This window comes from Scyliorhinus canicula, chromosome 7 (genome assembly GCF_902713615.1).
Source record: "Scyliorhinus canicula chromosome 7, sScyCan1.1, whole genome shotgun sequence".
NCBI classification, from domain to species: domain Eukaryota; kingdom Metazoa; phylum Chordata; class Chondrichthyes; order Carcharhiniformes; family Scyliorhinidae; genus Scyliorhinus; species Scyliorhinus canicula.
The window spans coordinates 36,988,695-37,015,724 of record NC_052152.1 but is presented as its reverse complement, the minus strand read 5'-3'; the positions used below and the strand labels follow the sequence as shown (position 1 = coordinate 37,015,724).

The 27,030-nt window shown below is 45.1% G+C and overlaps 1 protein-coding gene across 1 annotated transcript in view; it reads left to right on the top strand.

The window, feature by feature from the left end:
• LOC119968873 (target of Nesh-SH3-like) overlaps nucleotides 1–27,030 on the top strand; it is a 371,610-nt gene that overhangs the window by 327,525 nt on the left and 17,055 nt on the right. Inside the window, exons 45-47 of the mRNA XM_038801796.1 lie at nucleotides 9,746–9,952; nucleotides 11,221–11,329; nucleotides 24,679–24,758. Of these exons, the coding sequence (XP_038657724.1) occupies nucleotides 9,746–9,952; nucleotides 11,221–11,329; nucleotides 24,679–24,758 (396 nt within the window). The remainder of the gene's footprint in view (nucleotides 1–9,745; nucleotides 9,953–11,220; nucleotides 11,330–24,678; nucleotides 24,759–27,030) is intronic.

Sequence of the window (27,030 nt, the reverse complement as noted above, 5' to 3'; positions counted from 1 at the left end):
AAGGAATTTGTTTCAGCTATGTAAGAAGCAAAGTATAAAAGGGTGTTCCTTTGAGGGATAAATTGGGTAGAAATATTACAGAGAATCAGGAAATGGCAGATGTTAAATGTATTCTTCACATCACTCTTCAGAAATGAAGAGTGTGGACAAAGTCCAGATCCACTTATTTGGCTTGGAATCTATAACACATGTAAAGATCAATGAAGTATACATTACAAAGAAACTCAAGGAGTTAACTGTCTGAAGGGCACCTGCATTGGATAAGATATACCCTAGACTCATGAAGAAGCCAGCCAGGAAATGGATGAGACTGGTTAATATTACTAGGAACCTCTTGGATTTTAGGGACTGTACCTGAAGACTGAAGGATAACAAATGTTATCCTCGTGGAGTATTCAAAACAGAAGTACGGCAAACTTGTTTGAAAGCCTATTGTAGAAAGTCAATAGAATTCATCTAAAAGAGCAGTGCAATCAATTTGGGTGCAATAGATCAGACTTCACAAATCTCCTGGAATTCTGTGAAAATACACTGTATTAAAATTAATTGAGGCTCTTGGAATGAACCCGCTAATTTAAAGTTGAATTTAAAGTTAACATGGCATCAGAATCCACAGGAATTGGTTCTGTTTGTTAAACTCTCCATAAACAGTTCGGAGCAAGGTTTGTTGTCGAAGCTGGACTGACATGAGAGTTTTCAGAGACGCCTGCTGCACACATTCAGATGCCTTTGTCTCACTTAAGGAAAGAATAGAAAAAGAGAATCAACTTCTAATAAATCAATTACCCAATGATTCAGGAGTTTACCTTTTCTTCTTATTATTGTCATTTAAACTAGAGGGGGTTTTTTTTTTTTTTTTAAATAATTTTTATTGAGAAATTTTGATTTTATACAACAATAACGCACCTTAGTAAAATGCCGAAAATAACAATAATATTAACAATCATATACATTCGCCCCATCCCCATGAACAACCCAGCATTTTAACAACAACGCAAATTAACACACTATAAAGTTACAGAATAAACACTACAATAATGCCCCCCCCCCCCCCCCCCCCCCCGGGTTGCTGCTGCTATTGACCCAGTTACCTATCTCTGAGCCAGGAAGTCCAGAAAAGGCTGCCATCGTTTATAGAACCCTTGTATTGATCCTCTCAGGGCAAATTTGACCTTTTCCAATTTTATAAATCCCGCCATGTCACTGATCCAGGTCTCCACGCTTGGGGGCCTTGCATCCTTCCATTGTAACAGAATCCTTCGACCAGCTACTAGGGACGCAAAGGCCAGGACACCGGCCTCTTTCGCCTCCTGCACTCCCGGCTCCACCCCAACCCCAAAAATCGCGAGTCCCCACCCTGGTTTGACCCTGGATCCAACCACCCTCGACACCGTCCCCGCCACCCCCTTCCAGAATTCTTCCAGTGCTGGGCATGCCCAGAACATATGGGCGTGGTTCGCAGGACTCCCCGAACATCTGGTGCACCTGTCCTCACCCCCGAAGAACCTACTCATCCTAGTCCCGGACATATGGGCCCGGTGCAGCACCTTAAATTGGATGAGACTAAGCCTCGCACATGAGGAGGAGGAGTTGACTCTCTCCAAGGCCTCCGCCCAAGTCCCATCCTCTATCTGCTCCCCGAGTTCCTCCTCCCATTTAGCCTTCAGCTCCTCCACTGACGACTCCTCCACCTCCTGCATTACCTTATAGATGTCAGACACCTTCCCCTCTCCTACCCACACCCCCGAAAGCACTCTGTCCATCGTCCCCTGCGAGGGCAGCAAAGGGAATCCCTCTACCTACCGCCTAGCAAACGCCTTTACCTGCAGGTATCTGAACATGTTCCCCTGGGGAAGGCCAAATTTATCTTCCAGTTCCCCCAGGCCCGCAAACCTCCCGCCAATAAACAGGTCCCTCAATTTGCTGATGCCCGCCCTTTGCCATCCCCTGAATCCCCCATCCGTGTTCCCCGGGATGAACCGATGGTTGCCACCCAGTGGAGCCTCCATCGAGCCCCCTGTTTCCCCCCGATGCCGTCTCCACTGTCCCCAGATTCTTAGGGTCGCCGCCACCACCGGGCTCGTGGTAACCCTCTTGGGGGAGAACGGCAACGGTGCCGTTACCATGGCACCCAGGCTTGTACCTCTACATGACGCCATCTCCATTCTTTTCCACGCCGCCCCTCCCCCCTCCATCACCCATTTACGCACCATTGACACATTGGCTGCCCAATAGTACCCCAGAAGGTTGGGCAGCGCCAGCCCGCCTCTATCCCTTCCTCGCTCCAGGAATACCCTCCTCACTCTCGGAGTCCCATGTGCCCACACAAAGCTCAGAATACTGCCGGTCACTCTCCTAAAGAAGGCCCTGGGGATAAATATGGGCAGGCACTGAAAAAGGAACAAGAACCTCGGAAGCACTGTCATTTTGACGGACTGCACCCTCCCCGCCAACGACAATGGCAGCATGTCCCACCTCCTGAACTCCTCCTCCATCTGATCTACCAGTCTGGTAAAGTTATGCTTGTGGAGAGTCCCCCAGTCCCTGGCCACTTGCACCCCCAGGTACCTAAAGCTCTCCCCTGCCCGCCTAAGCGGGAGCCTACCAATTCCTTCCTCCTGGTCTCCAGGGTGCACCACAAACACCTCGCTCTTGCCTAAGTTTAATTTATAACCTGAGAAGGTCCCAAACTCGGCTAGTAACTCCATCACTCCCGGCATCCCTCCCACCGGGTCCGCCACATACAGTAACAGGTCGTCGGCATACAACGACACCCTATGTTCCTCTCCACCTCGCACCAAGCCTCTCCACCTCTCTGAATCTCTCAATGCCATCGCCAGCGGCTCGATTGCCAGTGCAAACAACAAGGGGGACAAGGGGCAACCCTGCCTGGTCCCTCGGTAAAGCCGGAAGTACTCCGACCTCCTCCTATTCGTAGCCACGCACGCCATCGGGGCCTCATATAACAGCCTTACCCATCTAATGACCCCTTCACCAAATCCAAACCTCCCCAACACCTCCCATAGGTACCCCCACTCCACTCTATCGAAGGCCTTCTCCGCATCCAGCGCCACCACTATCTCTGCCTCCCCCTCAATCGCCGGCATCATAATGACATTCAGCAATCTCCGCACATTCGTGTTCAGCTGCCTTCCCTTCACAAAACCTGTCTGGTCCTCATGCACAACCCCTGGCACACAGTCCTCTATCCTGGTGGCCAGGATTTTTGCCAGCACCTTAGCATCCACGTTGAGGAGAGATATGGGCCTGTATGAACCACACTGCTGGGGGTCCTTGTCCCTCTTTAAGATTAACGAAATCAGCGCCCGCGACATCGTCGGGGGCAAAGTCCCCCCTTCCCACGCTTCGTTGAGTGTCCGCACCAGCAAGGGGCCCACTAGGTCCACAAACTTTTTATAAAATTCCACCGGGAACCCATCCGGCCCCGGTGCCTTCCCTGACTGCATCTGCCTGATCCCCTTAACTAGCTCCTCGAGCTCAATCGGCGCACCCAGCCCCTCCACCTTCTCCTCCTGCACCTTCGGGAAAGAAAGCCTGTCAAGGAACCTCTCCATTCCCCTCCTCTCCCCCGTTGGCTCCGACTGAACTAGAGGGGGTTTTGGTGGACTGTAGACAACTGGAACGGAAGTTTGATGTTTCTATTCCAATTTTCCTTGGCTTGCTCATTAACAAATAGACATATGCAAATTCTAAGCGATACAGGGAGAAAAGTAATGAACTGGAGTTTAAAGACAGTTTAAAGAAATGGGGGTAAAAAAACAAAAGATAGTGTCAGGGAACATAAATTCTAAAATATATTGCAGAACCTCGAAATTGCTAGCCTTGACAAAGACCAAGCGTTAAAGGACTAAAAAGAAACAGTTAAATTGAGGGAAAAGGAAACCCAAGATGCAAGCAGGATAATAAGCAGCCCTGTACCTTGTTCTTATTTGGTGGCTGGTGATATGGGGGGTATAATACATGTAGGGTGCTTACAAACAGAATTCTTTGCATTTGCCTCTACTTTCCACCATCTTCACAAATTAGTATCACATTGTATCTGGAAGGAGTAAAAGCCACTTTTCAGGCCACCGCGGATCATTATTGTCTCTTTGCTGCATGGTAGCTGCAAGTGTTCTTGCAATGGATAGGGCATCATTGTATTTGCCTCTCTGTTAGCGCAGATTGCAATCATTGGCAACTCTATACTCCAAGGTCTGCAGAAATGATTAGTGAAGTCTTGGCAGGTAAGACTAATTAGCCAAAACTGTTTCTTTTTCAACCTGGCATACCTTTCACATTCCTCATTGATTACGATATACCATATTGAGGCTGCTTCCAAAGAAAGAGAGTGCATTTATCTTGTGCTTTCCCAGGCCTTAGAATATCTCCAAGAACAGCAAAAGAACTAATATGAATAAAAATTAGTCAATAATTCCTTTAGAGAACAGTAAGGAGTCTTACAACACCAGGTTAAGGTCCATCATGTTTATTTGGAATCACTAGCTTTCGGAGCACAGCTAGTGATTCCAAACAAACCTGTTGGACATTAACCTGATGTTGTAAGACTTTTTACTGTGCCCACTCCAGTCCATGGTCGCCATCTCCACATCATGGCTACCATCCTTGAGGGAAGAAAAGTCTCCACTTCCATTTATAATTACTCAAAGTGAGATCTGTTCTCAGTGTACGTTTCTCTACAGATGCAGGTGTCTGAGCATTTTGTGTGTGCAACCTGATCTGCCCTACTCTGTAATTGCTCCTGTTCTCGTATATACATCATAATGAGGAAAACCTATTTAAAAACCTATTGATTTCAGTAGGAACTGTGGACCTGCACGCCCAGGTCCCTCTATGATGGAGTAAATTAAATCAGTAACCTCATTGGCATGAAGGCATGGAGAATCTTAGTTGCAACAGGAATAAAAATGACATTGAATATAAAAAAAAATTCTAACCAAATGGCTAAAATCATTTTATATTACTGCGCTCTCTTCATGCTACCAGAATATTTACCACGATCTTGAAACCATGGACAGTTATCTTTGATATCCTTCATACTAGAGTGACAAAGTGGCAGCACGGTGGCGCAGTGATAGCATTGCAGCCTCACGGCACCTAGGCCCCAGGTTCGATCCCAGCTCTGGGTCACTGTCCGTGTGGAGTTTTCACATTCTCCCCGTGTTTGCGTGCGTTTTGCCCCACAACCCAAAGATGTGCACGGTAGGTAGATTGAACATGCTAAATTGGTCCTTAATTGAAAAAAATTAATTGGGTACTCTAAATTTTAAAAAAAACTAGAATGACAAGAATAGCAGGCTACACGGGAAAATATTAAGTGTACCTCTGTTTATCCTGAATAACACCAGTAATAATGTGAAAAAGGCTAATTTTACCACGGTATAGGGCGCAATTCTCCGAGCCCGCGCCGGGCCAGAGAATCGCCACAACCGCATGACGCCGCCCCGACGTAGGCGCGCGATTCTCCGAGGTGCGTAGAATCGGCGCCATTTGCGCCAGCGTGTTTGGCGTGGTCGTGGCCACTGTCCGCAGCCGGGCCGCCGACCTCCGGCCCAGATGGACCGAGCGGCCACGAGCAAACGGCAGAGTCCCACCGGCGCCATCCACACCTGGTCGCTGCTGGCGAGACCTCTGTGCGAAGGGGAGGGGCTCCGTCCCGGGGGGGGAGGGTATTTCCGATGGGGTCTGGCCCACGATCGGGGCCCAGCAATCAGCGGGCCGACTTCTCCCCCTCCCCTGGGCCTACTTTGTTGCATGGCCAGCCCCTGAACCCCCACGCCATGTTGATGAGGGGCCGGCGCACTGAAGAAATACCCCGCGCATGTGCGGTTTGGCACAGCTCAACTGCACATGCGCGGGTTGGCGTGGTGCCCATTTGGTGCCAGGAAGGGAGGCTTGAGTGGTGTGAACCACTCCAGCGCCATGCTGGCCCCCTGTGGGGGGCCAGAATCACTGCTCCTGAGGGCATGTTCACTCCGTCGTGAAATGCGACGCCGTTTACGACAGTGTCAACACTTAGCCTCAGGATCAGAGAATCCAGTCTGGATTTTTTGCCCCAAGATGGGGGTAAGTGAGGATTAGGATAGGGTACAGCACTCCAGGCAGACTTTGAGGCCCTCCACGCCTGTTTGACCACAACTGTGGCCAGGGGCCATCCTATGGAGAGGATTTGTGTCCACAATGGTAGCCTAGCTGCTGAAGGTATTTTCTTTAAATAAGAAGTTTTAAAAGTTGGACAGAGATCTGTAGATGGAGGTGCCTTCTTTATTTTACCTGAACTGCAGGCAGGTTCTTGTTCTGTGCTGTGTGGCCTCCTACAGGTCCTCGGGTTTGCAAGCCTGCCTGCCATCCTTAATTGGATGTCAAGCTGCCCTCTGGCCACGAATTGGTCAATTTATTAACATGTGGGGAAAATCACTGTCGAGTGACTGTTTCCCTGATGTTGACATCCCAACGCAATACTCAAAACCCTGCCGTGTTTCAAGTCAGTGGCTCTTTGTCTGAAAGGTCATCAGCCTGAACTGTTACCTCTCTCCACTGATGCTACCTGACCTACTGTTCATCATAATTAGGTCTTATTTAGTGGTAGGCTAATTGTTTGAACAAAACCCACCCCACATGGACACATATTCACATGCCGCCCGCACCCCCTATGTAAGCAGGATGCTGCTGAAGATTCATGGAAGTGTCTGTAGCGTATTGAAAATTGTAGTGTACATTTTGACCTCTTGCGGCTACCATGCATGCACATGTACCAGTAGAGGGAGTCTGCTAGGAGGAGATTTAAAATAAAGGATCTATGCTTAACAGTTCAGTTCTTTAGCTGGTGGGGCGGAATGGGGAGGGTTAGTTGGTGGTGTGAGCAGGTTAGTCAGGGGTCTGGGAGGACTAGTCTGGGGGTCCAGTTGATAATTATCCAGAAGTTCGAACTGGTTTTAATCCTTCCAACTTTTCCTGGTTAACTGAGTGAGTTGAAGCCATCCAAAGTCTCTGCCTCTGAGCTTTGGAGGGTTCCGGATGCAGTGAATTGCCCAATGGAAGTTTAAACTTCCCAGGCAATTCCCACGGAGCCCTTGCATTGGGACTTCAGAGGGGTCATCCCGTGCATTTTCCAGGTACCCCTAGGAGATGACCATCTGGGGACTGGAAGATTTGGACCAACGCCACACAATAGCCCCTGTGGGCTGTCAGAACACAATAGCCTGTAAATGTCTACGATGGAGATATTATTGGTGAACAATATAAGCCAAACCATTGTGTTCTCCAAGACCAGTGGCAAATGCACAACATTATTTGCTGGCAAAACCACAGCGAGCATAGCAACGAATTGGAAAAGGTGGTTTGGAAGTAGAGTGTCAGTGGTCAATGTTTGTCAGCCTTTACTACTTGCAAGTTATACAGAATATAGAACAATGAGATGTGATTACTGAATGAAATGTATAAAAGTGAAGTTTACCTGCAATATTTGACTGTATAACTATAGAACCAGGAAGGTCTAATCTTGCCAGTTTTATGTCTTGACTATGGGAAAGCGTTAAAGTAACGTGCAGCTTACTGATGCTGCTTCTGTGACATAAGCTAAGTGGATGCTCTATGGGGTATACGAGTAGGTTCATCTCTTCATTGCGGTGACGATCTCTGCACCACTGATACCAAAATAATGAAGCTTCCCATCAGTGATTCTGTTCAAGTGTTCAGCTTGCTTGCAGGCCAGGTTTAGAGACAGGGCAAGGTCGAAAAAGCAATTAGACAAAGACACAATTAGATCAGCAGCATTTTTAAAATCCACCTTGGCCTTACCAAGAAACAAATCACTGAAGTCAACATCCCCTAATCTAAATACATCCGTTTCGCTACTTTTTATTGCCTTGTAAACTGTCAAAGTTACACCCATATGACCTTCCCTTACATTCCAACAAGTCAGTTTCTAAATCTTCAGTAACAACTGAACCGAGGATGTTTGTGCTGTAATCACTTTTAACATTAAATTGAAAGTATCAACTGGAATTGCTGATGGATCCTTCAAATCACTGCAAGGTCACCAGTGAGTGTCAGTGGTGATCAAATCAACTTGATACTTTAATATAGTAAATTGGATCTCACTGTATACAATGGGATACAGAGGTATGGAAGTTTAACTCTCCATATTTTGGCAAAGTTTACGGTCAAACAACGCTCAGAGTCTGAAGAAAGATTGGCACAGAGTAAGTAATGATTTCTTGGAAGTAGGGAAACCTGCACAGTAGGTAAACCATTAGGGGCTGGTTTAGCTCACTCGGCTAAATCGCTGGCTTTTAAAGCAGACCAAGCAGGCCAGCAGCACGGTTTGATTCCCGTACCAGCCTCTACGGACAGGCGCCGGAATGTGGCGACTAGGGGCTTAGTGACTTCAGTGAAGCCTACTCGTGACAAGCGATTTTCATTTTCATTTCATTATTGCAGCTCAGCTTGACATCAAATTCTGGCTCAAATGAGGAAGAGAAGCTTGAATCCATCTAAATATGGTACCACAAAGATTTGTGCGCAGGGACTCACCTAATAGGGTTTATTTTTAAATATAATCAATAAAAGTAACTAAAATAACCCAATTTTGCAGCATTGGTTGAACAAAACCCGCACTCTAGTCAGGAAAAGCCAATTTCACCAACATAGTGTTGTGAAGATCTCTGGGAAAGTCAACGTGTTTCATTGAAGAATTGGCTCAGCTGGAATATGCTCCAGATGTCAACATGCTGCAAGCGAAGACTACAACAGGTGCAAGAAGATTCTTTTTTTAAAAAATTCTTTCATGTGAGCGCCACAGGCAAGACCAGAATTTGTTGCCCATCCCAATTGCCCTGGAGCTGAGTGGTTGGCTGGGCCATTTCAGGGGGCAGTTAACAAATTGCTGCGGTTCTGGAGTCACAAGCACTCCAGACCAGGTAAGGACAAACGGTAGATTTCCTTGTGACGCAGATGGGTTTTTTCAAAGGTCACCATCTAACTTTATATTCCAGATTTCATTAATTGATTTTAACCAGCAGCTGTGGTAGGATTTGAACCCATGTCCGTCGAGAGTCAGCTTGGGCTTCTGGATTACTAGCCAAGCGACATTACCATTACACCATCTTCCCATAACTTGCATTTTGGTCATCTATCCAGGAGACATTAAGTGACAGTAGAGTTGAAGAGAGGTTTTGCTCGCAGAGCAGTAAGTGGGTGTTGCATGCTCAAAATATTGTTCATAGATTATAATATTATATTGATGTTATGGCTTTGATCAATTAACTTTGGAAGTTGGGGTAACATTTCAGTGAGTTCTATGTTTTACACGTTTCACATTTGTTCAAATACCTCCCTCAGGCAGTTGCATTGAATTCAAGGTGAGAAAATTGTACATGGCCCTTGGGGAAAAATACATTTGAGCTGAATAGCTCTTTCATTTTACACATTTGCGTTCTTAAATGGAGGATTTTATTTTGCACCTTTAATGAATGTGTAAAAGTAGACAGCACCTGAATTTTACTTACTCCAGACTCTAAAGAACATGATTGAGAGAGATAGTGAAATCTCATTCTTGTGTATGGGGTGGGGAATTGGGAGGATAATGTGTGTTATTTAGGATGTCTAACCAATTGTTTAATCAACAAGAGGGACCATCTTTTATTAATGCAGTACAGAGCTATTATCATTAAATTGGTGAGAATATTGACTTATCACCCAGCTTCTCTTTTTCCTTTCCAAGGTTCTTATGTGAAATATATGACAAAGCCAGACATGCCCTGCTCCATTACTGAATCATTGAAACATTTTCCTGAAGAAAACATTACAAATATAAAAGCCTTATCCGCTCCTCGATATGGACCTTCAAACCTGACAGTTGTGACTGTTGAAGGCTGTCCTACCTTTGTCATAGTAGACTGGGAGAAGAATGAAAATGACACCGCTAGTGGTAATACTTACACGTCTAATATTCTCAGCATTTTGCTTCTTTCTGCCGAAAATAACTTTTGACAGGGGATAATTCTTGCAATGCTGCCACAGTAAGATTTTCCATTATTTTATGAGTTGTGTCAAGTAAACGGTACGCAGATATTTTTCAACTCCACATCCGTGACAAGGAACTTGGCCCACCACCATTGCACATCAGAAATCACCCCTTCCTCAGACAGGAACAAGCGGAGATTGATTTTCCTGGACCTCCTCTGCCCTGGTTCTGCATAGGGGCAGTGCATTTGAAGTCTGTTTTCTTGGCCAAACATTGTATCCTGGACCATTAATGTTGTTTACTCTGGCCTACCCTTTAAGGTGTATCAGAGGAAGATTAATTACCTTTGTCTGTGTAAGCCTTGGTGCCTGAATGGAATTCATGCCAGCCTTCAGCTGGGGGAAACAATTTGCTTGAGTCATTATCTAGACAAACTGGGCTAATTCCTCCAGGCACACAGTTTTGATGTGCAAGGCCAGTGGTCTCTTTCCTCTCAATCTATTAGAGTCTCACTAACCTGAATAAACAGAGCAGAATGATGGGGAAAATTGGATTTTGTTTCAAACTCTGTACCTGTCACACCATCCTACCTGGTTGGGGTTTCAAGCTCTTTCTGTACAAAATTTAGCCAGATACCCATTTGCCATGCTAATCATTCTTTACGTAAAGAAGAACATATTAGAACCAAGGATTAGTCCCGAGGCAGTCATGAAAATCTGTTGGCCTGAATTATTTCACCCTCCTAGTGTGGCACGGTAGCACAAGTGGATAACACTGTGGCTTCACAGCGCCAGGGTCCCAGTTTGATTCCCCACTGGGTCACTGTGCGGAGTCTGCACGTTCTCCCCGTATCTGTGTGGGTTTCCTCCGGGTACTCCAGTTTCCCCCCAAAGTCTAAAGACGTGCAGGTTAGGTGGATTGGCCATGCTAAATTGCCCTCAGTGACCAAAAACGTTAGGAGGGGTTATTGAGTTATGGGGATAGGGTGGTAGTGAGGGCTTAAGTGGGTTGGTGCAGACTTGATGGGCCAAATGGCCTCCTTCTGCACTGTATGTTCTATGTTGTTCCCAACTGAAAAATGTTTTTGGGGTAGAAAATATATATCAGGAAGTAGTAAATGTGCTATTAAATTCACATAGGGTAGGTTTTCAGAATCTAACTGGAACTTTTCATTTGAGTTTTACCCATGAGATGAAATATTTATATCATATCCTCTGATGTCCTTCTTCCAGAGTATGAAGTTGTTTCAAAAATGACAGGATTAGACAACAAAACGGAAGAACTTGTTACTGTCACCAATCAAACACATACTGCAGTAGAAAACCTGAAACCAAACACAAGGTGAAAATTTCTATTTTATTCCTCACAATTGTAAGTAATGCATCATATTCTGGTCCGTCTTGCAGAGCATAACTTATACCACATTTATCCGTTCATTTGCATTCAACGAATTTCCAGTACAGTCCATACTAGAGTCTGAAACCTAGTTGGGAAAATATTGCGTTTCATTTTAATGACCACCAAATTAGGAATGCCGTGGATAAGGTCCACTGACCCCCACTAACACAAATGATCCAATCTGCATTCTTGATCAGCAAGACCTGAAGGTAGGCATGGAGGCTTGTAAAGTTTACCATATTATCATTGATAAAGAACACTTACTGGTGATTGTGAACTGTAGACATTTACAGAGGTGGGCCACTTTCAAAAGGAGAACAGAACCCCCTCAATTGTGACTGCCTGCAAAAAGGCATGGGATGGATGAATGTACACTCATTGCACACAGAGAAAAAAGCCAACTCTCAAACTATCAGTGTTTTAGGGTGAGCGTAATCTAACTTGTAGGACACAGGAAATGGTCTGCAAACCCAAGCTGGGTTGACCATTCATCGGCAGTACCATATAAGTTGAAATAACTTTGCCTTGCGACTTGCATCACACTCAGTGCTTTTTGCCCACTGAGGAAAGGTCATGAGGCAAACTAAACAATCCCTCACCTAGGGCTAGATGTTGGCTACTGAGGTGAGTAGCACAGGTGGAGTAATGTGCTGCCTTGCTGGACCTGTCTCGGGAAAAAGTACACCAAACTGTTTGCTGTCATTGAGGATGCATTATTGATAAGGGACAATCACATCATCACTTTCAGTACTGACCAACAGCGTAACTTGATAGACTAATAAAATTCAATAGAACTGCTAGTTTTCTCAAATTTTATTTTTAAAAATATTTTTATTCAACTTTTTCAATTTTATACATAAACAGCAAAACAAAAACAAAACCTCCCAGAATCCCACCTGTACAAAACATATCTGCAACAGAAAGACCCCACCATAAACAAGTCCCTCATCTCATCCACCCCCTTCTCTTTCCACCCCCTAAATCTAGCAAACAACCTCGCCAGCTCAAACATTTAAAAAATAAATTTAGTGTACCCAATTCTTTTTTTCCAATTAAGGGGCAATTTAGCATGGCCAATCCACCTACCCTGCACATCTTTGGGTTGTGAGGGTGAGACCCACACGGACAATATGCAAACTCCACATGGACAGTGACTCGGAGCTGGAGTCGAGCCCGGGTTATCGGTGACATGAGGCAACAGTGATAACCACTGTGACACCCTTATCGCAGGCTCAAATATGTGCTTCTGAATCTGAGCTACTTTACCAGCCCAAATAAAGGGGAAAAAAAATTTCTCCACTCCCGCAAAGAGGATTTTGACAGAAAAACTGGCACACACTGGAACCATGGTCCTGAAGTTCTGCAAACTCAATCTATTCTCCACGTCCTTGCTTTTAGCTCTCAGGCCCTTGTTACTTTCCTCCACCCTTCAGCACCTCACCATGCTTCCATACTGTTTCCAAGGCCTCTTTTATCGAAACCAATGTGTCATCCACCGACTTTGAGGGTCTCCAGCATCTCCTTCCTCTGCCTCTCAAAATGCATGCCAAATTGCCTTTCAAATTCAACAGCCATTACCTCCATCAGCTTGACAACTGAAATAGGTATGGGCCCACCTGACGAGCTGGCCTCCGCCATCTTCGAACCAGCAGGACTCCACACCTTGCTTAGTTCCTCACGAGGGCTACCGCTCACACATTTCTTCCCAATATTCTTTTTTGCGCCTTTTGACAAAAGGCTCTCATAAGAGAATCTGTCCACTATTTACCCCTGGTAACTAGGTGAAAAAGACCGAAATCCAAGGACTCTAAGCGCGTGACCTTCTTCATGTCACCCAGTTTTCTCAAATTTTATGATCTGCAGCCATATTACCATTTGGATCCTGTACACAATTGTATTGGGCCTTATATGACTCAAAAGATACTTGGACACTGTTTGTAATTGCATGCATAAAATCACACAGGGTCAATGCCTACCTCCAGGCTAACAATTATATTGCTCTTAAAGCCAAACATCTGTGCCACCGTAATTTGATGACGAATGTAGAGTGGAAATAAAGCTAATGATACCCATACAGCAATGGGCAGAAACTGAACACCTGTATAACCAAAATTATAGTTCATGATATTATTGGGATCTTGATACAGCATTTTATCTCAGGACTGATCTTCAGCAATCTGAGAACCCAATCTTTGCTCACTCACACCTTGCCTCAGAGATTCCATAATAATTCTTGTCACTGCATGATTTTGATGTGAAAGTCTTCAGACCAAACCACAGACCTTTAAGACATCGAACATGCAAAAAAAAAAGAATTAGCTGCACTACCTGCAATGGAGGAAGGGGATTCAGGAATTAGGGGCAAAATTCTCCCCTACCCGGCGAGGCGGGGGGTCCCTGCATAGCGGAGTGGCGCCAACCACTTCGGCGTCGGGGAGGCCGCACCTTTAGGGGTTAGGACTGGCGCCAAAACTGGCGCCAACAGCATTTGGCGCTACGCCGATCGGCGTTGGGGCTGGCCAAAAGGCCTTTGCCGGTCGGCATGAGTCCACGCATGCTCCGGAGCGTCAGCGGCCACTGACATCACCACCGGCGCATGTGCGGTAGGGGGGGTCTCTTCTGCCTCCGCCATGGTGGAGGCCGTGGCGGCAGCGGAAGAAAAAGAGTGCCCCCACGGCACTGGCCCGCCCGCCGATCGGTGGTCCCCGATCGCGGGCCAGGCCACCGTGGGGGCACCCCCCGGGGTCCGATCGCCCCTCGCCTCCCACCCCGTCCCCGGGGGCCCGCTCGCTCCGCCAATCCCGCCGGCGCAGAGGTGGTTTAAACCACGTCGGCGGGAGAGGCCTGACAGCGGCGGGACTTCGACCCATCGCGGGCTGGAGAATCACCGCGGGGGGCACACGATTCGGCGGGGCATGATTCCCGCTCCTGCCTATTCCCGGGTGGCGGAGAATTCCGGCCACAGCAGGAGTGGGATTTACGCCGGCCCGGGCGATTTCCCCGACCCTGCGGGGGGTCGGAGAATTCCGCCCTGGGTAATATCTCCACTTCCTTTAAAAGGAGTTAAATAATTGCTTCAAAGAAACAGCTTATGGACCATCTTCTGCTACACTTTCATATTTAGTTCTTCTAAATACTGTCACTAACCATCTTGTGGCTGTGCTGCTATATTGCAACCATTTACAATCAAATACTTATCAAAATTTATTTCTATCGACTCTCAAAATCTCACTTGAGCATTGATTGGCAGTGGGTGTCTGTCCTTGGAATGAAGTCCTGCCTGTCGATTGGCCGACAGCTCCATCCTGACCAGGCAAAGCGCTGCATCTACTCGAAGCAGTACGTCAGTACTCTGCCTGTAACCAAGCCCCGGGACCATTGGGAAGGGAAGTCCTGGGCAGAGGCAGATTTACGGGCGAGCCTGCCCTCCTCAACTCTGCTTTCGTCAGCACTGAGTCGCTCCTCGCCAGCTCCCCTTTGACTGCTGCGGGCTGACTGGCTCACCTTGCATTGGGACTTTCACCCGGCACCTTGCCTCGCTGTTGCTGGCTGGTCTACTCTCAGCCCTGGGTCGAGAAACCTGCTGGCTGCACCTTTATCACAAAAGTAAAACAGGATTTTCTACCACTGGCCTCTCTCCCTTCCTCGCCTAGATGCCTCTCGTTCCTCATGCGCCCCTCAACATTTGAACCAGTCTGTTTTTCCGCTCCAAGGGAACTCAACCATCAGAGTCTGATGTCACTCTGCATTGCTTGTTGATAGGCTCATTTGATTATTGTCCATTAGGACCCTGTGTCCAGGCATGGCGTGTTTCATTGTAAACCCACCTCTGGTCCTGAGAGTCCCAGGGGTGGGAGAGAAGGAGACACACTAGGGTTAGGAGGGCATGGGGGGGGGCAATTGCGGTGTTAGGGGGTAGGTTGCTGGATGGGGGGTGGGGGGTAGTTCCAGAGCTCCATGGTCCTGGAGGGGACCTTCAGAGTGAGACCCCCCCCATTCCTGCCTGAGATGGGGAACGGTTTTTTTGTCCGTTTCCCACATTCCAGCATCCGCTCCTACCAACCTAAAAATTGAAGCTGGGTGGGATAAGCCCTTGAATTGGCCATTAAGTGGCCACTTAAGGGTTTTAATAGGTGAACGGGTGGGATAGCTGCCCAAGCATGATATTGCTTCTCGGTGTAGGTGGGCAGTTTCCCAGAGGAAACCCGATCCATTCAATTTTACACTCCCTTTACCTTGCCTCCAAATGTGCATGGGGAGGTAGAATTCTTGGGAGTTGACAGGAATTAACGATTAATTGCCTGGCCACTGATGCAAGTAACTCATAAGGAATCTAGAATTGCTGGAAAATCTCAGTAGGTTTGGTGGCATCTGTAGGGAGAGAAAAGAGCTGACGTTTCGAGTCCAGATGACCCTTTGTCAAAGCTATAAGGCATTGAAAGTGGGAGATATTTATACTGTGGAGAGAAAATGAAAGATGAGTCATAGCCACAGAAACCACGGGAAAGAAAGCTAAATGCCACAGAAACCAAGGGAAAAGAGTGCTCATGGCAGTCCACAGAGAGAATAAAAGGTGTGAAAGGCCAAACAGCAGAGAAACTAAAGTCAGACGGTAAGCTGTGAAAGATGTTGGGGGGGAAGGGGGATGCATAGGGGACAAAAGGTAAGGAGAGGGGAATAAGATAGGGGGAGTAAATATATATATAAAAAGAAAGACAAGAAAGAAATAAAATGGAAAAGACAGTTGAAATGAAATGGAATGAAAACAATGGGGTCAAGGTGGGATAGAGCTAATCATCTGAAGTTGTTGAATTCGATGTTGAGACCTGAGGGCTGTAGCGTGCCTAACGGGAAGATGAGCTGCTGTTGCTCCAGTTTGCGTTGAGCTTCACTGGAAAACTATAGCAGGTCAAGGACAGGCATGGGAGCAGGGTCTTGTGTTAAAATGGCAAGCAATGGGAAGGTCAGGGTCCTGAATGCGCACAGACCGAAGATGCTTAGCAAAGCGATCACCCAGTCGACATTTGGTCTCTCTGATATAGAGACCACATTGGGAGCAGCGAATGCAATAGGCCAAATTGAAAGATGGAGTTGTGTTGTTGGCTAACAACCACCACCTTTTCAATTAGGGATGGGAATAAATGCTGACCTAGCCAGTGATGCCCACACTCTATGAACAACCTTTTAAAAATGGAACCAAGAGTTGACACCATAGGGAGGTATATGTGATCAAATATCCTGGAATACATCCAAATGGAGCTGGCAACCCAAAAACCCGTTCCCAAGCAGGAAATCCAGATATACTGACAAGAGTTTTCGACATATGTCAAATTTGTGTCTGAGAAAATGAGTGCATCATATTCACACAAAAATACTAACTAGTCCATTGAGTTTGTTACTCAGGATGAATAAAAATGCTTTAGTTCTGATAATTGAGAATTGAGAAGCGATATCTATATAAAATATCAAAGAATTAATTCCCTCACTTCCTAGTGATCAGATAAAATACAAATTAGGCAGAAGCTCTCCATTAGAATCTGAACACGAAAAAGAGCAAAGTAACCCAAACTGCACATGGATCACTAGCAGTTACAGAACATTATGTTATTTAAACAGTTGGTTTGAGAATTTGTCTATAGAAATAAAAGACCTCAATATCATCAGTGAAGCATTCGACATGTAGATTTTTCCTCATAGATTCTTAGCATTGCATTAAATTAATCATGGATGTTGTGACTCATCTGATTTCTCCATAAACATTATGAATCATTGCTTACGTTATTAATCTTTAGGCATATATAACCTTCAGCCTGGGATAATTATGTCCACAGCGATTTCCATAATGTTTTATATTAAATGTAAATTTAAAGCAGACATTCCCAGTCAAATTTACTTTTCAGCCATTCACTGACTCCTGATATCAAGCTACCTTTCATTTTATTTGCTTTTACTTCTGCTACATAGAAACTAACACAGCTAAAAAATAAGTCCATATAAGCGCTGGCTACAGACACAGAGACATTGCTAAATTCCAATTTCTATCATCAACATAATCATTTGGGTGGATAGAATATGAGCAAAAGGTGTTTGAATAAGATGTTACAGGTTATACGTAACCCTAATTGTTTTATGGCCTTCTGTAAAAATTCTGATTATAGGCCCAGATTCTGTAGTCATAGTGACCATACACTGTCAGTGTTCACCATTGTTACTCTGTGAGTTAGACGTGGAAGTCCAGAAGTTCCTGCCAGTGCTATCCTACCCCTCCACAGGGTGGGCTGTTGAAATCTAAAAATCACTGAATTAACATGAACATCCACTTTTTATAACATTATTCATGATCTAAGTAACCTTGAATAAATTTTGCCTTGTGGAATAAGGTGTAACTGTTTTTTTTTTTAGTCGTGTATCAGGTCATAATTAGTGCCGAATGTCCTCCTTTGCCCTGAAAATCTAATTTTATATTTGTAGAAGGTCATATTTCTCCATTCCATTAAAATTCATAGATTTTTTAAACTCGTTCATTGTTTATAATATTTCAGCTTCTACTTTCAATCCATGTATGCCCCAATCTTTGTTTGGTTTTCCATAAAATTATTTTTAAAAAGTGAGGTCAACGAGCTTGTTACTTCCTGGTGTCCAGTGTGATTGCCTGCTTAACCTGCTCACTGAAATCACTGCAGTTGGACACCAGAGGTCCCCAGTATTTGGCTCCAGAATTAAATTAACATTGAAAAATGTGGGGCGGCACGCTGGTGCAATGGTTAGCACAGCTGACTCATGGCGACAAGGACCCGGGTTCGATCCCGGCCCCGGGTCACTGTCTGTGTAGAGTTTGCACATTCTCCTCTTGATTGTGTGGGTTTCGGCCCCATAACCCAACGATGTGCAGGTTAGGTGGATTGGACACGCTAAATTGCCCCTTAATTGGAAAAAGAATTGGGTACTCTAAATGTATAAAACAAAAGAGAAAAACACATTGAAAAAGGTGAAGTCTACACCATAGAGTTTGCAAGGCTTTGTGGACAGCTTTCTTTGAGGTCAGTGCTGGGCGTTGTCATTTCCCCACTGACCCTAAAATCCAAGCCATCATCCCTTCCATATTGCTATATATTAAATGCGTATTACAGACTGAATTTTATCTCTACTGCCCTTTTTCGCACTTCAATTCTGATATTAATTGCTCAAGCAATATTCTAGCTGACTAAACACCATTAAGTATTCATTTGCTTCTTGCAAGCTGATACATACTTTGTTTTTAAAAAAACGGTCATATGCCAATATTCCACTTCAATAAATGTGTTATTAATATCTCACTCCTGCACAAGGGAATCCCAAAATATGGATGGAGTTGAAAACAACTGACTGTTTGGTATAAACATAAGAGTTCTTATGGAAAGAAAAGGCACATCGTGCCAGCCATAAATCAAAGTCTATTTGAAAAAGTGTGGTTTCTTCGTGGCTTTAGTGGGTTTCCTGAGCAGAGTTGGCCCAGAAATCTGCAGAAGAAGTATGTCTCAACCATTTGGCAGGATCATCTAACCTGGACAGAAATATCGTTTTTTTTTAGCACAATATATGTGGTATTCTGGACCAATTTGTGACTGGCCTTACAACCAATCATTTTCACTGGTATTTGTGATGAAGGCTTTCAGTTCTGAGGTTGTTCCTGAATGGGGTGCCTCAAGAGAACATTTTAGCTCACCGTTTGGGTTCTGGGGTAATGACTTACATCCTTTTTAAATTACAATAATTTTATCCTGGCAGTGTGTTGGAAAAATTAAATAGAAGCTTTGTGATCAGACTTGATATTAGAACATTTACGTTGACAACATTTCTATTGACACAGCTGCTGGGTTTCATTTTCCTATGGGTAGCAATTAGGACTAGTCTTACTACATGTGGTCTCTGATGAAAGCAATCAAAACTAAGCCAACCACCAAGTGGCTCTGGTTACTCTGGTGAGGTTCAAGCTAGTTGCTATCTAGCATTTTGTGGTTTAAAAAAAAAGCAGGAAAATCAAGTTGTTGGGTTCACCATCCCACGATGCAATAAAACCATTGCTTTTAATTTGCTTGTTTTGTAGAGTAACTGTCCAGGTGTAGACTGGCCACTCTCTTGACTCTGTCTTACCCATGGTCTAACAAATGAAGGACACCATTTCAGCTGTGTTTCTGCGTCTTATTCAAAGAAAATTTGTTGAAAGTTTTCTCATTTATCTCCCTCAGGCAGTCAGGCCACCCAGCAAGGATTAGTAAAAATGGCTGCCATTATGCAAAATGACTTGTAAAAATGTTTGGAAATAAACATATTCCATAAAGGGAAAGACCCTTAAATTGATGGTTGATCTAACAAGTGCTATCACTAACTAGTAGAAGAATTTAGTCTGAAAATTTCAGTGGCTGAAGAAATGCCATTTTAGACAATATTCTCACAATGTGAATGCAATTAATGCATCTATTCTTCACATTGCATTTAAAAAGAAAACAGTTGAATATTCTGTTTATCTTCGTTCCTGTAACTCAAGTTCATCATTGTGCGTGACAAATTATTATACTTTAAAATGTTTCTCGTCACATAGAACTTTCATTTATGTAGCGTCTCCATATTAACAAGGTGTCCCAAAGCACACAACAATGCAGTTATTGCAGTTAACACGTGCAAGGTCTTGTGGCACATGGGTAGCATCCCAATGCCATTTTCTCTCTTCGCTCTGGCAAGATCATACGCTGTGCAATAGTCAGCACACCCTAGCCAGTATTAATATCATCTGAAAATATCCCCGATTTACTAATCGGAATCAGGAGAGACTATCGGTTAAGCAGCATATGGAAATGAAACAAAATGAGAATATTTGAAATCTGCACTTTATAGAAAGTATGTTACTGCTGTGAAGAAATTCAAAGCAGTAAATGTACATGTCCATACTAGTGATTTAAAAGCTGTTAGTAAATATACAATATAGATGTGCAAAGCTTCACTATTGACCTCCCTCATTCCAAGAATACCAGAGGAGCAGATGTTTCCTTAGAACCCTTCTGTATCGACAAACTATAACATGCATTAATGCTTACAGTAGACTTTGGTTTTCTTTACTTCAGGCATCCCTTATCAATAGAAAAAAAAATTCCCTCTGCAAGCCCCATATAAGAACAAAGTGTCTTTTGTGTAGTTGCAAAAACAGCAAGGGTGGATTGCCTCTGTATAAAAGACGTAGGGGGAATTGAGATTGTTTTGATCGTTCCTACTTAATTGCGCTGTTTCCAGTTTCATAAATGTCATGAACCAGAGGACACAGATTTAGGTTAGTTGTTAAAAGAAAGAGAAGCGATGTGAGAGAAAACAACACAGCAAGTTGCTATACTCTGGAATGCATTGCCTGGAAAGGTGGTTGAGTCAGATTCGTTAATAACTTTCAAAAGGGAATTGGATAAGTACTTGATGAAAATTTTGCAGGGCTATGGGAAAAGAGCAAGGGGGTAATAGGATAGTTCCATAAAAGAGCCAACACAAGCACGATTAACTCAATGGCCCCCTTTATTATTCAACAATTCAAAAAAAAATCACACTTATAATTTTAACCTAAACAGGACACAAAAGAAAATCTCCCCAGCGTAAAGCAATAAAGAATTTCATTTAAACAGAAACATAGGGCAAAGATATAGGGCAGAATTCTCCCAATAAATCCGTGGTGGGCTTGGTGGAGGGCAGACACGGTGAATCCGGCAGGAGCCAAAAAGCCAGAAACCCGCCAGTGTAAAATCCCATTATAATTCTCTCAATGATGGGTGAATGGCGCTTCCTGCTGGCCGGTGGTGCAAACTACATTTGCATCGCATGAATGCTCAATAGCACAGCTGCACCTTCATCCCATCAGGCCTTTCAATCTTGCATCACACCAGCGGGAAATTACATCGGCATAAAAACCTGATCACTAATGAGGGGCACGTACAAGGCGGTTCTCAGTTCACTAGAGACTTCGGGTTGAGTGCTGCAACTTTCTGCCAGAGTGCTGCACTGTTCCTGATGTGCTGTTCAACCCTCTGCCAGGGCAGACCAATTCTTGCCTATCTGTGAACGGATCTTCATGGACACTCCTGTGTTACTGAGTTGGATCAGTACTGTGCCTGGGATTGGGTGACACAGGGATCACCTTGCTACACAGCATTGTTTATCTGGACAGGACTGTGCTGTGAGCTCACGCAGCAACTGCAGCAAAGGTCTGAAATTTGACTGGGGGTGGAGTGTGGGGTGAGGCGTGGAAGTGAAGAATGGGGGGTGTCTGAACGAAGGCTAAGCAAGGAGTTGGGGTGGGGGGGGGAGGAGGGGGAGATTTATAATGGCATGCAGAGGTGCAAAGAGGCAGATGAAGAAGACGAACAATGGAAGTCCGAGGGAAACAAAGCCCCAATAAGCCTGCATGAAAAGCTGACAAACAAGTGTGGAAGGGATTTGTTAACAGGAGACTCCAGAGCCCGTGGTTTGAGGTCCATGTGGGGCATGGACGGCTCGCAGGCCATGGGCTTAAGGGCAGGGTGGCTGAATTTGGGAACATACTTCCTCGTGAGGCCTTTTCCCTCTGGGTTGCTGGCATCCTGAGATGATCCTCATGAGAAACACCTGTTGAGTAATCCAGTCAACAAACACAAATCGGTTACCTGTGCTCTGCAACACGGCGCCACCACAAATCCGTTGTGTCTTTAGCACAGCACGATTGCTGGAAAGGGCATTTAAAAAATCTGCATCTGCGATGTTTAAACATCCATCCACCCAGCAAACGCCTCACTTCAAGGGGGGCAATCAGGATCAAGCTGGCAGAGCTAGGCAATTCTACCGTGGACCTGTGGCACAACACCAACAACACCGCCCAAAATCAGCACCTGGCTGATGATCCCATGTTAGAAATCCCAGGCTTCGACCTCGCGCACAGCGAATGAGTCAAACTGAACAGGTCTGCACTGGAGTCAGACCCTCCTGCAAAAAACTCTTCCACTAGGGACATTGTGAAACCCCTGAGGCAAAGTGCAAGCCATGTGCATATAAGGAGGCTGTCAACTGGCTGAAGGGTTTCAAATTTGACATCTCGCTGCTCATCAGTAGTAGAAGCAGATGGGCTGGAGGGAGTGATATTAATGTGCTGGACTGGTATTTAAATATGGAGCCCAAGACCTTTGAACACATCAGCTGACCATGGCCAGATGAATCAGCTGCTGTTCTGCCAGGAAGGTCAGAGGGGATCTCATTTGTGCATAATTAATGAGGTTCCAAGCGCAGAATCTGGGACGGCTTTTCTGGTTAGCGGGGCAGGCGCCACTGGAACTGCCCGCCACTACATTTGTCGCTGGAAAGGTTAGTATCCGTTGGGCATCCCTAATTATCTTGTACCTATTGACTCTTAACTGCCCTCTGCAAACCAACCACATCACTGTAGGTCTGGAGTCACATGTAGGCCAGGCCAGGTAAGGACTGATGAGACCATCAATTCACGCGACACGTGGTTAGAAGCGAACAGTGGTTTTAATCGTCTTACAACAGAGCCTGCCTGTGACGAGATGAACTCTAGATGAAGTGGCAGGCAGGCTCACAACAGCAACATTTATACTTCCGGTTAGGGGGAGGAGCCATGGGCGGAGCCTAGGGTGGAGCCCAGTACAAGCTCCTCATCTCCCCCTATGGGTAGAGCTGCGCAACTACACATGATCTAGTACAAGGCACAGGCTCAACACATGTTGTACAATAGTGTGGATTATTAGTGTTTATAATTCACCACACGGACATCAGATTTCCTTCCCCAAAGGACATTCGTGAACCAGATGGGTTTTTATGACAAAGGTTTTATGATCACCATTACTGAGACTAACTTTTCAATTCCAGATTATTAATTAAATTCAAATGCCACCAGCTGCTGCGGTGGGATTTGTACTCATGCCCTGAGAGCATTAGCCTGGGTTTCTGGATTACTTGTCCAGTGAAATTACCACTATTCCCCAATCGTATATATTTTTTAAAAGAATGAGTGTTGTAAACAAAGGGTTTAGTTTGGTGAAAATAGCTGATAGCAGCTACTGATATATCAGCTTTTTCGCAGTATCAGATACTACAACATCAATAAGGAAGTTCTCCTGTTGATTAATTGGTGAACACTAGTGATCACAAAGTCAAATGACCCTTTGGCCCAGTGGTCACATTTCTGGCTTTGATCAGAAGGTGTTGGGTTTGAACCCCTTTCCGGACAGAAGGTGTTGGGTTTGAACCCCTTTCTGGACAGAAGGTGTTGGGTTTAAACCCCTTTCCGGACAGAAGGTGTTGGGTTTGAACCCCTTTCCGGACAGAAGGTGTTGGGTTTGAACCCCTTTCCGGACAGAAGGTGTTGGGTTTGAACCCCTTTCCAGACAGTCCTGACGGGTTTCACCTCTGGATTCTGTGTTGACATTCAGCATGATAGTCACGGCTGCATGGATGTATTTGCCCCTCCCCTGCCCCATCCTTATGGGAACCCATAAGCCCACCTGCCGCAGTGAACTAACCTACCCAATTAGCTGGTATAAGGTCGGTTGCAGCAATGAAAGGAGCACTTACATTGCGGTCTGTCGGCCTGTGGGTAGTTCACTACTTCAGAGTATTCTCAAAGGGAAAGAAAATCGGGATCTGAAAATAACATAGTCAGCAATAGAGAAGTTGGAATAAAACAAAAGTCTATGAACAACCTATCAACCAAAGCATCATTCAACTAACAACAGGAGATACGGGCAATCACAATCCTATTTCTCATTTTCACAGAGACACGTGGACGTCAAAACTCTGACACTGGTGAAGGATATGACATTGATAGATGGAATTGTATCACCTGAACCCAAGTGACCCATTGACATCAGACTGGGCTGTCTTCTGTATTTTAGATGCTGATATTTCTTATGATCTTATGATGCTGCAGTGAGACCTGTTATAGTGTCTCAGGCACCTAGTTTAGCTAAAGGACGCTGCATTACTGCAGAGAAAACTGGTCCTGTTTAATCCTGCAGCCCCAGCGAATATGTCCATATGAACCATATCAGTATGCCGAGTCATCTAATGTCCAAACCGGGATGGCTGATCTGAGAAGGGATTGGCTTTTTGGAATATAGAAGTGACCTTTGTTAGAATTCCCCACAAAATACAAGTTGAAATACTGCTTACGTGTTCAGGGTTTCAAAGGGTTGAGCAGAGTAGGCTGCTCTTAAATTTAAAAAATCATTTAGAAGCAAAATATTTATTTGTTAATAAATGTGCTAACCTTGTTGTGTATTTAACAGCTACACATTCTCAGTGACATCCACAAACATTCATGGCAGAGGCCCAGCAAGTACCAAACTTTCCTTTGTTACAGAATCAGGTAGGTGTGTGTTTCTCTTCTCCCCCCCCTCCCCCCCCATAAAGGACCGTGAATGTGACTATGGGAACTTGGACAGGGAATTCAGCCTCCCCAGCCGTCCCCACCATTTAGTTACATCATGGCTGATCTGTATCTTAATCCCATCTTGGAGCTGTAGCCTAGCAACAATCTCAATCACAATTTTGCAATTAATTAACCTAGGCTCAACAGCTTTTTTTTTTGGAGGGAGGGTGGCAGCAGGGGCTGTGCTGGAGATGGCAGGGAGAGTGTTCCACTGCCGCTGTGTGTAGAGGAGTTTATTCTGGCATTATTCTTATTCCTGAACGGCCAACCTCTAATTTTAAGCTCACAATGCCTTTGTTCCCCACGTTGGCACAGGTAGAAGTAGTTTCTGTCTACCCAAACAATTCCTTTAATCATCTCTGATCCCTCAGGTTTAAAATCCTTTGACCTTTAGGGCGGCATGGTGACACAGTGATTAGCACAGCTGCCTCACAGCACGAGGGACCCGGGTTCAATTCCAAGCTCGGGTGATTATCTGTGTGGACTTTGCACATTCTCTCAAGTGCTAAGGTGACACGGTGGCATAGTGGTTAGCACTGCTGCCTCACGGCGCCAATGGCTCGGGTTCAATTCCGTCCCGGGTCACTCTCCGTGTGGAGTTTGCACATTCTCCCCGTCTGCGTGGTTCTCACCCCCACAACCCAAAGATGTGCAGGGTAGGTGGATTGGCCATGCTAAATTGTCCCTTAATTGGAAATAAATAATTGGGTACATAAAAAATATTTAAATTCTCCCTGTATCTACATGGGTTTCCTCCAGGTGCTCCGGTTCCGTCCCACAGTTAAAAGATCTGCAGGTTAGGTGAATTGGCCATGCTAAATTGCACCTTAGTGTCCAATGGTTAGGTGGGATTACCGGGATATGGCAGGGGTTGGGCCTAGGTGGGGGGCTCTTTCAGAGGAACCTGATGGGCCAAATGGCCTCCTTCCCCATGACCGTCTACATTTTAGAGAATACAGGCCCAGTCTACAAAAGCTTCTCATTTTTACACTTATAGCCCAGGTATCATCCTGTTGAACCTGTGCTGCACCCACCCCAAGGCCCAAATGTTCTTCCTGAGGTGGTGCCCAGAATTGAACGCACACCAGATGGGATGTAAGCAGAGCTCTGTACAGCTGGAACATATCTTCTGTTCCTTTGTATTCTAGCCCTCTTGAGAGAATGGCCAACATTCCATTAACTTTTCAAATTATTATTTTTTTGTACCTGTACACTAGCGTTTACTGATCTCTATACAATATGCTCAAATCCAGTTACACGAGCATACCAAGTATATAGACACACTTTGGGGACAGCAGGACGGAGTTTGGGGAAGGAGGAAGGGGGGAATCCCTCTAGGAGCTGGAATAAAATGCAGCCAAACTAAAACCATCTGTAATACTAGAACTTTTTTCTTTCACAATTAAAAATCAACTACAAGTACTTCTCTCAAATGCTTCCCAGCAACGGAACTGTTTTTTAAGTTACCAATTAAATGGAACACTGGCAGGGTATTAAAAAAGATTGCTCTTTAAGTCCGTTTTCCTTCTCCAACATTTATATATCTGTATTTTGTTGTTTGAAATATGAAGCATCAAAACTTTTTGTATATACTGAAAAAAAATCAAAAACATTTTGTATATACTGTCTTGCAGTGGGTAGCACAGTGGTTAGCACAGTTGCTTCACAGCTCCAGGTTCAATTCCTGGCTTGGTTCACTGTCTGTGCGGAGTCTGCACATTCTCCCCGTGTCTGCGTGGGTTTCCTCCGGATGCTCCGGTTTCCTCCCACAGTCCAGAGATGGGCAGGTTAGGTGGATTGGCCAAGATAAATTGCCCTTAGTGTCCAAAATTGCCCTTAGTGTTGGGTGGGGTACTGGGTTACGGGGATAGGTTAGAGGCATGACCTTAAGTCGGGGTGCACTTTCCAAGGGCCGGTGCAGACTTGATGGGCCGAATGGCCTTCTTCTGCACTGAAATTCTGTAATGTAAATTCTGTAAAAACATAGCTAGCATTTCACACTGAGCTGCAAGTAGAATCAATTCCCCCCCCCCCATACCACTGATGAACGGTTCTTGGCAGCTCTTCATTACTTCATCCAAGTGAGCTTTGACAAAGGCCTGAGTTGAGAAACGCAGAGTTCTTGGAAGGTGGCAGGGCTAACAGATATTGCAAAGCTAGGGTGGGCGGGATGGGCACAGAAGGATTTATCAGCAGGCTCTTTGACTTT